We start from the raw sequence: 15,311 nt of genomic DNA on the forward strand, positions 1-15,311 counted from the left end.
AAACTTTATCAAGACAACAGGTAAAAACAGAGCAAGTGTTCAAACAGGGGAAATTAAGAATAAAGGTCTCTAATCAATCAATCAATCAATCAATCAATCAATCAATCACTTTATTTATAGAGCACTTTTCATACATAAAATGTATCACAAAGTGCTGTACATTACAGAACACAAGCAGGAAAGGGTCAGGGGGTACAAAATAAAATACAAAATGAAATACAAAACCCCACCCACCCACCGTCCCTGCCCACATTTAACACAGACACCAGAGAGGAGGGCATTACAATAATCAATTCTGCAGGTAATAAAAGCATGGATAAGAGTCTCTGCATTAGCTTGAGAGAGAAACTGGCGCACTCTAGAGATGTTCTTAAGATGATAAAAAGCCTTTTTGGTAACATCTCGTATGTGTGATTCAAAACTGAGATTAAAATCAAATGTAACACCCAGATTTTTAACTTGTTTGCAGGGATTAAAAGACAGTGCCTGGAGTTTGTTCTCCAGTTTCTCTCTCTCTGGACCTGTACCGATGACTAAGACCTGAGTTTTGTCCTGGTTGAGCTGCAAGAAGTTGTCTGCCATCCAGGACTGGACGTCTAAAATGCAGTTAAAAAGGGCATCAATGGGCCCTGTGTCATCAGGAGACACGGCCATGTAAAGCTGTGTGTCATCAGCATAGCTGTAAAAGTTAATGCTGTGTCTCCTGATGACATCTCCTAACGGTAACATATAGAGATTAAAAAGTGTAGGACCTAAAATTGAGCCCTGGGGAATGCCACATTCCATTTCATAGGTTCTTGATGAGCGTTCCCCAGTGCTCACATAAAATTTCCTACCATTCAGATATGTTTTAAACCAGTTAAAAACAGTACCAGAGATGCCAATGTAGTTTTGGAGTCTGTTTAAAAGAATTTTGTGATCCACTGTGTCAAAAGCTGCACTCAGGTCCAACAGGACTAAAACAGAGATTAATCTTTTATCCATGTTGGACCTGAGGTCACTAACAATTTTGACCAGTGCTGTCTCTGTGCTGTGATTTTTTCTAAAACCTGACTGAAATACGTCACCAATATTATTAGAAATCATAAAATCATTTAACGGGTTAAAAACAATCTTTTCTAAAATTTTGCTTAAAAATGGTAGGTTGGAAACAGGTCTGTAATTATCAGGTACCGCTGTATCCAAATTGTTTCTCTTCAGAAGGGGTCCGACACAGGCTGTCTTAAAGGCAGTGGGAAAGACCCCTGTCTGAAGAGAATAATTAACAATATTAATAACATCATCCTTAAAAACACTAAAAGAGGTCTTAAAAGGGATGTGGGGATAGGGTCTAAAATACAAGTCACTGGTCTAAGATGGGAGACAACCTCTTCCAGCTCTGCAGCATCAACCAGGACAAACCTCTCAAGTGTCTCCCCATTTAAAATGCTCAGAGGAGCTAAAATTATCAGGCTTACGGTTTAAAAAGTTTGACCTGATCAAATCAATATTTCTGAAGTGGACAGCAAGGTCTTCACATGATAAATCTGAATTAAAAGGTTGCTTAAAAACAGGGTTTGTTAATTGGTCAATGGTTGAGAAAAGGATTTTGGGGTTATTGTAATTGTCAGCTATTAATTTTGAAAAGTGCTCCTGTCTTGCTTGTTTTACTGCTCTGTTGTAGGTGGTAATATGTTTCCGAAATATCTGATAATGTACTTGTAATTGGTTTTTCCTCCATCTTCTCTCTGCAATTCTGCATTCTCTCTTTAATCTGAGAACCTTGTTTGTTCTCCATGGTGGTTTTATGTTTGGTTTAGTCTTTTCACCTTTAATGGTGCAACAAAATCTATTGCTGACTTAAGTTTCTGGTTAAAATGATCAACAATGAAATCACAAGAAGAGGGTAAAACAGCCTTTGGAGCATCAGTTAAAATCTCACTAAAATTAGCAGCCACTTCAGAATCAAGATAGCGTTTCCTGACAGTACGCTCCGGGATGTCCTGCTGGATAAAATCCATTACATTAAAAAACACACAGTGATGGTCGGACAAGCCCACATCCACAACAGAGGACACAGTGGCTGATAACCCAAAGGTTATTAAAAGATCTAATATATGTCCTCTGTTGTGGGTGGAGCTTGATACATGCTGGTTAAAATTCATAAAATTAATAAGATTTAAAAATTCAGAGCTTAAAGAATCAGACGGATTGTCAACATGAATATTAAAATCCCCTACAATAATGATTTTGTTGTACTTCGAATGAATGATTGATAACAATTCTGAAAATTCACTGATAAAAGCAGAGCATTTTTTGGGTGGCCTGTAAACAGTTATACAAAATATAGGGGGACTGCTAAAAACAAAGGAATGATACTCAAAAGAAATAAAATCACCAAATAAAACCTCTTTAAAACCATGTGAACTTAAAAGAATTGTTGCGGTCCCCCCACCCCGTCTACCATTTCTAAAAGAATGTAAATAATTAAAACCAGGCGGGGATGCTTCATTAAGTGCTGCAGGTCCATCTGAGCCAAGCCATGTCTCAGTTAAAAACATAAAATCAATACTGTTATCTAAAATCAGGTCATTAATTTAAAAAGTCTTATTTAAAAGAGAGCGTACATTTAAAAGTGCCATGTTGAGTTTTCTCTCTGGTGTTTGTGGGGGATGAGCGGTGGGATGGAGTATTTTGATATGTTTGAGGTTGTAATGATTGGGTCCGGAGTATGGTTTTATGGTGTGAGATCTGGTGTTGGTGATTACGGTGATAGGGAGTCCATGGGTGGAGGAGGATGGTGCTGTGGGTGCTGTGGGTGATGTGGGTGGCTGAGGGGCAGAGTCTACAGAAAGATCGTTTGGTATGGTATTTAAAGTGTTTTCCTGGTGTTGGGATCGACAGTGTGGGACGGGTCCTGGCTCCTCATAATCAGTTACTAGTGAGTATGGGGAACCAATGATGGTGGTGCTAGGACCCTGGGGACATCAATAGTAGATGGACTGATTGGAGGGGGTTGACGGTGGTGATGTTGATTGTTTACTGTGGTGAGATACACATGGGTGGTGGACGCTGTGGAAAATGTTACCTGTGAGCATTTTTGCCCCTAGCCAGTTTGGATGGACTCCATCGCCCCTGAAAAGTTCTCTCCTGCTCCAGAACATGTTAAAATTGTCAATATAGTTGACACCATGAGCAGTGCAGGCTGACAACAACCAGGTATGCAGCGCCAGCAGCCGGCTGAAGCGCCCACAGCCGCGGCCACAGGAGGGGATGGGGCCAGATATGTGGACGTGATTTACTGCTCTCTGGAGCGTAGTGATTAGGTGGACAAAATCGATTTTGAGGAGCTCAGACTGCTGTTTATGGATGTCATTTGTACCTGCGTGGATTATTACTGTTGTGATTCCTGGACTGCTTGTGATGAGCTCCGCGGCTTTGGTGGTGATGTCACGGACTGTGGCTCCGGGAAAACAGCACGTTAATGCTGAGCGGGATCGGACGTTCCGGATGATGGAGTCCCCTATCACCAGAGTTGTCGGCTGCAGACGCTGTGGCTCACCTGGCGGCGCGGGGCTCCTTCCCCTGGATGAGCTGGGCCATAGCGGTGTGCGGTGTCCAGCTGCTCCTGAACGGCAGGCAGAGGCTCCGGCTGGACCCGACAGGAGGCGCCTCGGTGGTGCACGGACTGGGCTGGTGGGAGGCTCCAGGCCGTTGGGTGGGATCTTGTTCAGCTTTCCCAGCGCCTCGAACCTGTTTCTCAGCTGAATGGTCTCTGAGGGAGGAGTAGAGCAAGATGGAGGGGACCGGGAGTTGTTACGGCCAGGCTTCTTACCCCGGATGACAGTCCAGGGCTCCGCGGAGGCTGGGGTGGAGCAGTTTTGAACTTTCGGCTTCACACCGAGCCGAGGCCAGTCCTGGTCATATTCCTGGATGGACCCCACGATGGGCTGCACCGTGTTGGAGAGGTGAGCGGGTCCAGGCCAGGGCAGAGTGGTGTTGTTGTCGGCTAGGCGGGAAGCCTCCGCGGCCAACGAGTCCAGTAGGCGTTCAGAGTCCTGGATCTGGTAAAGGGTGGAGATCCGACCCTCCAGTTCAGTTATTTTCTGAGATAACTGAAGGCATCCAGCACAGTTAATATAAGCCTAAATAAAGTTCTGTTTCTTTCTGCTATTGGGGCAAATAGTAAAATAGATCATTCAACAACTGATACTGTTCAAATGTCAGTAAGCTCTATGAAGAGGTTTTCTCTCAACCCTCTAACCCTCTTATTCATTTATTTTATTCTGAAATATAAAAAATATATTTTTGTTGTTACTGTATGTTCACACCAGAAGCTTCCAAAGAGGCAAAGTTTGTCTCGGACGCCCAAGAAGCACGACTGTCAAAAATATTTGTGGCAGCTTTGGTCGCTCTAGTTGCTCATCACATGAACTATTGAACGTTCGATCGTGCTTGTCAATTTAAAGGAGCCGCAAAGCAGACTACTGGCTTGAAAGCAGCATAGTTGCTGCTTGCTGTTGTCCAGTCAAAAAGCTCATAGTTGGCCTACAGAGAGTTATGTTTCGTAAATGAAAACAAAAAACGTATGTCAGCCCATTCAAACCAAGCAAGGAAGACTTGCATGCTACGTCACAACATTAGCCTGTAATTCTCTCCTCTATTACTAACATTACACACTTTAAACTCACCAGACCAACCAACTACCTCTGCGATGCGGTTCCAAGCCTCATTCTTTTTATTTTGGTCTCTGTAACCGAACAGCAACACATTATAAAGGTCTGAGTGGGTGTGAACGCAAGTAATAAACTTCTTGATATCCATTGTTGGAACAAGTGTGCTGTAGGAATCAAAGTTACATAGCTTACTCTCTGGGACCTGCACATCAGCATTCCGACTGGTTGCTGCCGAACCACGTCAGAGCTCATTACCATAAAATTAAACGGGTTTTAACTCTCCTCCGGAGCCGCTCCAGTCTCTTTGGTCGCCCAAGATGCACGGCTGATGACCAGATCACCCAAGTCACCCAAGTTGCCAGGCTCTCATTGAAAATGAATGACTTCTGCCGTTTTGGAAGCTCTGGTCACTGTTAGTGTGAACGGACAGTTACCTGTCGACCATCTTGTCTCTTGTCCTCCTTCTCTAACTTCGCTCCGCCTCACTGCAGAGCACAGAGCCCCGGTTGTAAGTTTAATATCAAGCTGTTTTGTATTTGTTGTCCCAAAGAAATCACTTCTCATTTTGCTCCCTTTCTACTTTAAATTGAACTTTTATTCATCTCCTCCCTTGTCTCTTACCCTGTTGTCTCCTCTTCTCCTCCTCTCTGCTTTAGATTTCGTATGTTTATGCGTAAGTATGTGTGCGTTCATTTCCCACACATCAAGCCTCTGCTCTTCAGTAGCATCCTGGGAGGTTTGCATTGGAGTCGAGGAAGCAGTATTTTTAAACTCACCTGCTACCCAGAGTGGAAGGATCTGAGCCACAAATTCATCTGCACTTGACACGTTACAGTCCGCTTAGAACACCTCCCACCTCTGTGAGCTCTACAAGCTGCACATTAAGACATTAATGTAATACTTAAAAAAAAAACAACAACAACAACAACTATATTTCAAAGGCCTGCCATCACTATCAAGTGAAGTCTTTAGTCGTTCATGGCTGTTTAAAGAAGAGCGATGCTGACTAGTCTTGGCAATTTATGTTGGAGGATGTTTTACCACATTATTGTGTAAATTGTTTTTGCTGCACAGTCTTCTCAGAGACAAATGAGTTTTGCTAAATTTTGTTAAAAAACTGTAAAAATGAGAGATGGTCTGCAGTAATTAGTGTCAAAACTTTGTGGAAATTCAATGAACTACATGCTTTTGCTAATGTACATATCTACAAGCACAACTTTCTCTGGTTTTCTGGGTCCAAATGTTGCTTTGACCATTTCCCCTGCGTTTTGCATGAATGCCTTACTGTTGATATTTGACATATGCTTGTAATTAACTTTATGAGCAATGGCTGATTTTATAGTGGTCAATGCACAGCATGGTCCACATGTATAAATGATGTGTACTGGTGTTTACTAGTGTACCTCTTGCAACCAGCTCACACATGGTTGTCTGGAGCAAACTGAGTGTGATGTAGTGCAGCGGAAGAAATCCAATAACACACCATTATTCTTTTAGGTTGTTAGCTAATTTAATTTCCCTGTGTGTATGTGTGTGTATGTGGTCTACAAGGACCTATACAATCTACAAACCATTTCTAAACTTAAACATTTCAATCAGCTTTGTGAACTTAATATAGTTCTACTTATTACTTAATTCAGTTTACAGGTATACACACACAGGGTGCATCTCAATAAATTAGAATATTGTCAAAAAGTTGATTTATTTCAGTAATTTGATTCAAAAAGTGAAACTCAGACTTATATATGTCAAGTGTTTATTTCTTTAATTTTGATGATTATATCTCACAGCTGATTAAAATCCAAAATTCAGTATCTCAGAAAATTAGAATATTTTGAAAAAGTTCAGTATTGAAGACTCATGGTGTCACACTCTAACCAGTTAACTCAAAACACCTGCAAGTTTCCTGAGACTTCAAATGGTCTCTCAGTCTGGTTCAGTAGGCTACACAATCATGGGGAAGACTGCTGACTTGACAGCTGTCCAGAAGACAATCACTGACACCCTGCACAAGGAGGGTAAGACACAAAAGTGCTACAAAGTGATACAGAGTACTGTATCCAAGCACTTTAATGGAAAGTTGAATGGAAGGAAAAAATGTGGTAGAAAAAGGTGCACAAGCAACAGGGATAACTGCAGTCTTGAGAGGAAGCCCATTTAAGAATTTGGGGGAGATTCATAGGGAGTGGACTGCAACTGGAGTCAGTGCTTCAAGAGCCACCACGCACAGATGTATCCAGGACGTGGGCTTCAACTGTTGCATTCCTTGTGTCAAGCCACTCTTTTGGCGAGCCATGTCATCTGCTGGTGTTGGTCCACTGTGTTTTCTCAGGTCCATGATCAGCATAGCCGTCTACCAGGAAGTTTTAGAGCACTTAGAGCGCTTCCTTCTGCTTACCAGCTTTATGGGAATGCTGATTTCATTTTCCAGCAGGACTTGGCACCTGCCCACACTGCCAAAGGTACCAATACCTGGTTTAAGGACCATGGTATTCCTGTGTTTGATAGGCCAGCAAACTCGCCTGACCTAAACCCCACAGAGAATCTATGGGGTATTGTGAAGAGGAAGATGGAAGAAGAGCAGATGCAGAAGAGCTGAAGGCCACTATCAGAGCAATGATATTCTCATTAATTGAGATGCACCTGTATGTGATGAAGGAGAAAAGTCAGGATGATTCCAAGGGCCCCTGACTGACAGAGGCCTTAAAGAACATTAACTAATGATTTTTTTTCTTTTTTAATAGAAATTATTCAACTGTCATCATTAATAGAAGAGTGTACCAATAAATGGTTTCTTTTTATTATCTTATTTGTGGCAAAAAGTAAATATTAGGGCTGCACGATAATATCGACACATCATCTGTATTGGCAGATACTGACATTAATATGAATTATTGGAATTGGCCAACATGCTGATAATATTGATATATTATCAGTGTGGGCCAATATCAGCTTTAAAATTAACCAACCAACATGCTTTTTCTTATTTTGCACAAGGTATGAATATTATATACATTGAAAAGCACTGTATTTCATGTCTCCATCTGCTGGTTGGCTATCATAAGAGTAGGCATTCCACTACAGAGGAGACTTGATGATCACTAAAAGTAGATGGGAAAAAAGTAGATATATCAATATCAGTATTGGCTATCAGTTAAATTAGTTGTTACATATGGGTATATCAGATATTGGCAAAAAAATCCAGTATCGTGCATCCCTAATAAACATCCAGAGAGCCTCTGGATTTTCCCCCTATTCACATTAAGTGGTTCAGTTCTGCCTCTGTGGTGCAAACAGTACTTGCTAGTACAGTGGAGTGAGATGTCTCAGCTTCAAAAACAAAAATCTGGGTACAAAAAATAAGAAAGAAAAAAGAAAGGCAAGACAGGAGAGAAAAAAGATATGGCGACAGTTCTGTTTCATCCAGTTCACCCAGTTCTTCACAAAGAACAGTGGGTGCAGTCTGTGAGTGGTAGAAATGTACCTGGTTGGTCCATAGTCAAAAATGCTGTTTGCTCCCCTGTTAATATATTTACAGAAAAATCAGTGTTTACAGTTTGCTCCTATTTTAGCCATCACTTGATCATTACAACCAAACTTATAGCAAACATCCTAAATCAGCCATCCCTGTCTCTGCCTGGTATCAGACCAAAGTACAAAGTACAGATACAGCTTCATGCTCAGCAACCCTGTCTCTCCATACCTCCCACGATCAATGAACCAGCTCTACTCCCAGCTGAGGAAGAAGGTGAGCAGCACTGCAGTGTCCTGTAGGCAGGTAAATATCTATATATCTATATCTATCTATCTATCTATCTATCCATAAATATATATATATGTATATATATATATATATGTGTGTGTGTGTGTGTGTGTGTGTGTGTACAGCCTGTTGTGAGTTTAAATGCAGTTTTCAGTAAATTGCTCCTGTTTCTTCTTTTTGCATTTTGAAGCTCTGCTTACAACCTGGTTACAATCCACCAGCGCGGAATGCAAATACTTAGTAATTTTTCCCCGTCTTAAGATTTTGTTCAGGAGTGTATATGTTTTTATTTTAAAATGTCAAATACATGTGTAAAATTACAATATTTTCCCCTGAAATTGATTAAAATAGAAGTTTAAAGTTGCATGTAATGGGAATACTGAAGTAAAGTATCAATAAGTAAATAAGTTAAGTACCAGTATGTCAAAAAATGTAGGCTACTTAAGTGCAGTGTTTGAATATTTGTAATTTCTTGCATTCTACCACTGGTTATAACAAATTGTATTCTATTATGTTGCATGCATGTCTGGACAGTGTTATATTTTCACAGCACATTCTCAGTAAATATCAGACAGTATGCACTGGACTACAAGAGATTTGCAAGCCTGAAGCAGTAGAGTTCTCTGAAGCTTTAAGGTGCTTCTGGAGGTGTGCCTTACTGTGCGGGTCCATGTCATTGGTCCAACATCCCATTAGTCCGACGTCCCGTTGTTCCGATATGGGATTATACTAGGCTATACTGTATTTGTGTACCATAGAGGATCAGCAAACGCAACAAAAGTAGGCTACTGGTCGAGATACAAGTGCCATAGAGAGAAAAGAGTGAAACACCATAATCTCCTGTAATCCTCCTCTGGGGTCCGGGTTGTGTGAGGAGCTCTCTGTGGTGCTGAACAGCTCCCGGCGGGCGTATTTCTGCCTTGATGGTGCGCCGCAACCGGTTCTGGGTCAGCTGGGAAAGGCTTGAGGCAAAGCAGGCTCACGGCGTATGTGTTTGCCACTTTCTTTTTCATTTTAACCCACACCATGATCTTTTCCTAAACCTAACCAAGTGGTTTTTGTGCCTAAACCTAACCAGACCTTAAACACAGGGCATCATGATGATTTCGGAACAACAGGACTTCAGAACAATGGGTTTAATATGGTCGGAACAATGGGATGTCGGATCAATGGGCTGTCGGACCAATGGGCAGACCCCTACTGTGCAGGGCTTGCGTGACCTGTGGTGGTGGGGCCCAATGCAAATCTTTTCATGGGGGCCAAAACTGAAAGGTACTACTGGCGCCACTTAGCTACAATGCTAATGTTGCTATTGACCGATTGCTAGGCTTTAGTTTTCAAACAGACAAACTTGCATTACCTCACCTAACAGTGGGAGCGTTTATTGGTTTACCTGCAGCGCCAATTTCAAAAGTATTTAAAAAGTCTCTCTGGCCCAGTTATATTAAAAGGCCATCTTTCCACCGTAGAAATACATCTTTAAATGTCTGATTTTATACAGCAGCATCCTTGCACAACTGAATACTGTTGTTTACTCTTTCCTCATTGGTGATGTTAATGCTAGCATGTACACTGATGATGCAGCTAAGCCGGAGCACGCAAACTGGTATTTGTGAAGCAAAGCCTCCTGGGGGTATTGAAAAGTCATTTCTCCATGTGCGAAAAGCTCAGGGTTGATGATGTTTTTCACCTCATTCCTGTCACGATGCACAAGTGGGCACTCAGCTAACTGCCCTTTGAATGTGAGCACACACACACACACACACACACACACACACACACACACACACACAGGGACAGACAGGGACATGGCTGCTGCACTTTAGCACTGTAATGACAAACGACACATGGCTAGATGGCAGAGCGAAGGGGCAGTCTGTCTCCTCCAGCCTGACATATCATCTCAGTGCTTCACCTACCTCTGAGCCACACACACACACACACACACACACACACACACACACACACGTCAGGCCAAATGACAAAGCCTGTCTATAACCCTGCTGCCTTTTACAGCTGCTTTCTCACATCCCCCAGTCAGTTAGAAAATGAAGGATGAAAGCAGATAAGTGATCAACTGACACAAAACTTTCACTTTATACTGTATACAGTATGTGTGTATGATGTTCCATTTCATACAAATGTACATATATTATATGTCACTACTGCGTTCACCAGACGGAAACTGACCTTCCAAGCAGCCGTTGTCCATTTCAGTATAGATACAGTGGGTGTCTAGTCATAGATGGGGGCGTGGTCAGCAAAGGAGAAAACAGTCCTTTCCCCCCAGCCTGAAATGCTGGGAAACTGTGGTATTGAAAACTCACATGCTAATGTCAACAAGGTGTCATGTCTTAGTCCTTGCTGTCACTTGACAAAGAACCCTTCATTCAAAAATCAAACAGAATCAGAAGAGAGTGCTGTCTATATCTCATAAAAGACTTAACGATTGATGCAACTAAATGGCTTTGTTTTCATTCCCAGATATTTCCTATCTGGCTGAAGAACCTGTTGAGAGACACGATCACATTTATTATAGACTGTGAACCCCAATCTATCCATGACATTAAATTTCCAATGAAGTGTATTTTTATTTATGTATTTGTATTATATAATACAGACAAGAAGGAAAAAGGAAGAAACAAACACTGAAAAAGTCAATTACTGTTAATGTGTTAATGTGTTAATGTTACGTGTTGTGCGTTGCATTTCAAATAAAAGTCCAAAAAATAAGTCCAAGGTCCATTTTTGGTATTTTTGGTACTCACTATAGGGGGCTGGTTTACTCCAGAAACATACATACTGTATCATCAACATGTGTCCTCAACATACACTGTATGTGTATGTTGAGGACACTGTATGTGTATGTTGAGGAGCTGCTGTATCAAAATGAGTTGTCTTCCCCCAGAAATTACGGTTACGATATGTTTCTTTTATGATTCCAATCCATTCTTCTTTTGCTGTGGCTCAGCATTTAAATAACCTTTATCAGATTTGATCGTTTAGTCACAGACTTTCCCAAAAAGTGTTGTGCTTTTCTTTCACAAATGTGGGAATGAAACTGCGTTAAAATGTACAAAACAGTGAAATTTATCTTGCCTGGCCGGGCAGCTCTCTGGGTGCTCAGCACCCCTAAACATCTGATCCTAGAATCTCCCCTGGTATCGACTGATATTCTCCTTGTTGACTGCCATTAGCCTTTTGGCATATAAGAGGTCATTCACCAATGGCAGTGGCCGATGTTTTTTGCATCACATCAATTTTGTGCAGGCAAAAAAGCAGGGCTCCAGAGAGATGAGATGTAACGAGATGACTAGTGGCAGCCGGCACCCCGTTGTCCATGGAAAATGGCGTAACAGAGATGTTCCTGGGGACACCTTCAAAACAAAAGGACGCAGTAAATTCATTACAAACGTGCCTGAGGACGCACCCTGTTGTTTTCCTGATATGATAGGCCTATATTACATATTGTAAAAAGGCTCTTGAAGCATTTAAACAAAAAAAGCAATGTTTTTCATGTGAAAGGCTATATTAAAGCCCCTACAAGGAACTTTCATTTTGAGTTGATTTTGGCGACCCTGTGGACAAAAGCGGTAGTGTTTTGCTGGAATGAAGCCTACATTTCCCATGAGCTCTAGCGCGTATTGTCATAAAGACGCTTACCTGGCTCGCGCATGTGTTTGTTTTGGGGATGAATGAAACAACAAGATGGGGGAAAACTTTGCCCCCACTCCTATCGGGGATCCCAGCTCACCTCTGCCACGCCCCAGCTCCACCCCTCTGGCGTAAGCGCCACCGCCGCCGGGGTAAACACAGCGTTCGGCTGGTAAGGCTGAAGGCCTATTTGGCGAGCACTTCCACGGCTTCTTGGACTGAGTATGGAGCGGTGCCTCGCCTCTTTATTTCTCGGCACTCGCTGGCCCCTGTCGACGCCTGGCTGGTACCTGTTGTCGGCCCGGATGAGGTGTTCCAGCCCCGCGGCCCCTGCTCTCCTCGTCCCCGTTGGCGTGGGGTGAATCTGCGCAACCGGCGGCCTCTGTGTGTGGCTCCATGGACAGCTAACGCCGTGGACCCGCCGGCTCCTGCCAGGATTGGGTTGGTAAATGCTAGATCGCTAGCGAACAAGACGTTTATCCTGAAGGATTTCCTGACTTCCTGAGGATTGGATTTTCTCTGTGTGACTGAGACATGGCTGACTGTGGGTGAGTCCAGTGCTTTCACAGAACTTTTACCCAATGATTGCTGCTATTTTAATTCCCTGCGGATGTCGGGTCGTGGAGGAGGAATAGCGACTATTTATAAGTCACTATAAATGTAAGCAGCTAGGTAAGATGACATGTGCCGTCTGAGTGCCGTAAATCATTTTGTCCTGGAGGCGACCTGGGGTGGACCTGGAGCCAGTTTCCTAAAAGTATGGATATACACTATATAGAAATAGCTTATCTTCACACCCGTGGTCTCATTTGCTGTTGTAGGTCACGCACAGACATCAGCAGAGACTTTTGCATATCTAGTTAAAAGTTCCTTGTAGCAGCTTTAAAGGTTGTTTGATAAATGTGTATGATTGAATTTGTGCTCATTCAAAGGTAGTGTTATGAAGGGCTGAATTACTTTAAAATAGTTCATTTATTCATTTATCCATTTTTATAGTGTAGATTTATTTGTTCCCCTTGTACAAAAGAAGGAATAAATAACGGCAAAAACAAAATTAACAACAATATAAAAACATCAATATATATAGTATGAAACACAAACCAAAACTAACTGTACAATTTCATGATATCCTAATATTTATAATGTCAATATGTCACTCTGTTTCTGGCTTTAAAATGGGATTGCTATTCAGCAGTTGACTAAGAACAATTCAGAAGCTGAAGTGTTCTTAAGCACATCAACATGCATGAGTGTTCAAATGAGTGTTTGCTTGCAGATGCATAACATAATTTTGACGTCACTTTGACAAACAAAAAAAGGCAAGTTATTGTTCAGTCATAGATTATCTCTCTGAGTCAAAACCGCAATCTATGCAAGTTGAAATTCATAGTGTGCTGAGATAAACAAAAAGAAATGGCTGCCTGAAAAGAAGGAAATCAAATTTGAAATATATGCATATATGTACAGAGAGTACTCAATGGATTGCAACATCTAAACCACGTATATAATGTTTATGTCATTGGCAAAAAGTACAGAACATTTTGTAAAGAAACGGAAGCAACAGAGCAATATTCGTTTAGCTGACAAATTCAAAGAGTAATGAACTGACAAAAGCTTGATCTGATTACTGTCATCTTTTTGCATCCTTCAGTCCAAAATATCTGTTATTCCCGGCAGGGATCAGAAAGTTGACAGCTTGTAACAGTAATGAAAATAAAGTTTTTTTGGAACAAACTGCTGACAACAGTAATGTGGATGTATCTCTCTACAGCCTGTGCTGCAGCCTTTTCTGGAGGCATCGGCAGGAATCAGACCTTCCTTTCTTTATCCAACATTAAGCTCTGGTTCCCTCTGTCTCCCCTCAGCTATGCATGGGCCACAAAGGTACTTTTTCTACTTTCCTTGTGTAACGCACAGCTAATTACGTCATCATATTGGCTGGACATCTTCATTAAACCTCTGTCAAATTAAAGTGGTGAATTAGTGGCTTGGGTTGCAGGGACAAACCGGTGAAGGAGAGGAGTGAGGGATGAAATAACAAATGAGGGGAAGGGAAGAGAATAATTACCTCCACAATAAGCACTGACTGGGTGCTGACCTCAATCACAAACTAAAGGAGAGATTAAGGTGCTGTGCTTCATGGTGATGATGATCATGCGGGCAGTTTTTAGATGGATGACAGCATTATTTCATTCAATTTGGGTTTCCTTGTAGAATACAGCAGCATGTAACATGAATTGCATGCAGGTGGCAAAGTCTATTACAGCCTGAACTCTATTTAATAATGATAATAATAATAATTATTATTATTCCTATTATGACCAGACTTATCCTTCAATGTAACAGGGTAAAAGAGAGCCAATCTTTCTGTCATTTCAGTCTCACGTCATCTCACATTATTACAGGATTATATGAATGATGTAATCCCCCTGGCTTTCTGACTTGAGATACCCATGAGAGCCAGATGCATTTGTGTCACTTCAACATCAGCTGTGGCAACTCAGTCTCATTCTGTAGTCATCGAACACCAGTGCTTGGTCAGTGACTTCCGGTGTCAGACACCAACAAAAAAGCTGTCCTTTCACATTGGCATGATTCGTGGCTGCGGAAACGCAGCCAGGCATTAACATTAGTTAAGGGGGCAAAAGTGTGAGTATGGCAGGAGGGATTCAACAACCAATTTTCATGTGGGAGGCCGCTGTTTGCTTCCTGTATGGATGTTAAGCCAAACCCTGTTCTTTTTTCCTAAACCCAACCACGTGCTTTTGTTCCCTAAACCCAACCACGTGCGTGTGTTGGCTAAACGTAACCTAGTACGTTGTTGAAGGCAAAAAATGTCAACTTGATTGATGTGATGTACCGACATAGTGAATTATTTTTAAAGAGACCGTACGCAAACTGTACATTTCCTGTGAAACCAGAAGTGTATTCTGAAAAAAGGCAATGCATGTAACAGGCTTAAGTTGACATGGCATCGCAACAGTCGACACTAAATCAAGTGGGCCGCTTCAAAAAATGACTGAACCCAAATGAAAGGAGGCTGGAGCACTCGATAAAATTGCAGAGCTTTTAATAAGGTGCAAACAAACTGTTGTTTCGATGCTACTGCGTCTTCTTCAGAGTCAAACAACGTCAACAACCAATGCACCCATGGTACCTTGCATGTCATATCTCAATGTGGAAAATCCATGACCAAACGGTATGTGACGAGGTCGGAGTGAGAATGTGTTGGCTGTGGC

General features: G+C 41.9%; 1 protein-coding gene across 9 annotated transcripts in view; it reads right to left on the bottom strand.

Annotated features, from left to right (window-relative positions):
• Positions 1 to 15,311, bottom strand: part of LOC125882978 (pleckstrin homology domain-containing family A member 5-like) — a 603,488-nt gene that overhangs the window by 358,851 nt on the left and 229,326 nt on the right. The window contains exon 4 of one of the 9 annotated variants that reach the window (XM_049567044.1): positions 10,976 to 11,795. The exons of the other annotated variants lie outside the window; for them this stretch is intronic. Within the exon in view, the coding sequence (XP_049423001.1) occupies positions 11,732 to 11,795 (64 nt within the window). The 3' untranslated portion in view covers positions 10,976 to 11,731. Of the gene's footprint in view, positions 1 to 10,975; positions 11,796 to 15,311 lie in introns of those variants that run through there. 9 annotated transcript variants of the gene reach the window in all.

Source organism: Epinephelus fuscoguttatus, linkage group LG22 (genome assembly GCF_011397635.1).
Source record: "Epinephelus fuscoguttatus linkage group LG22, E.fuscoguttatus.final_Chr_v1".
In the NCBI taxonomy this organism is placed as follows: Eukaryota; Metazoa; Chordata; class Actinopteri; order Perciformes; family Serranidae; genus Epinephelus; species Epinephelus fuscoguttatus.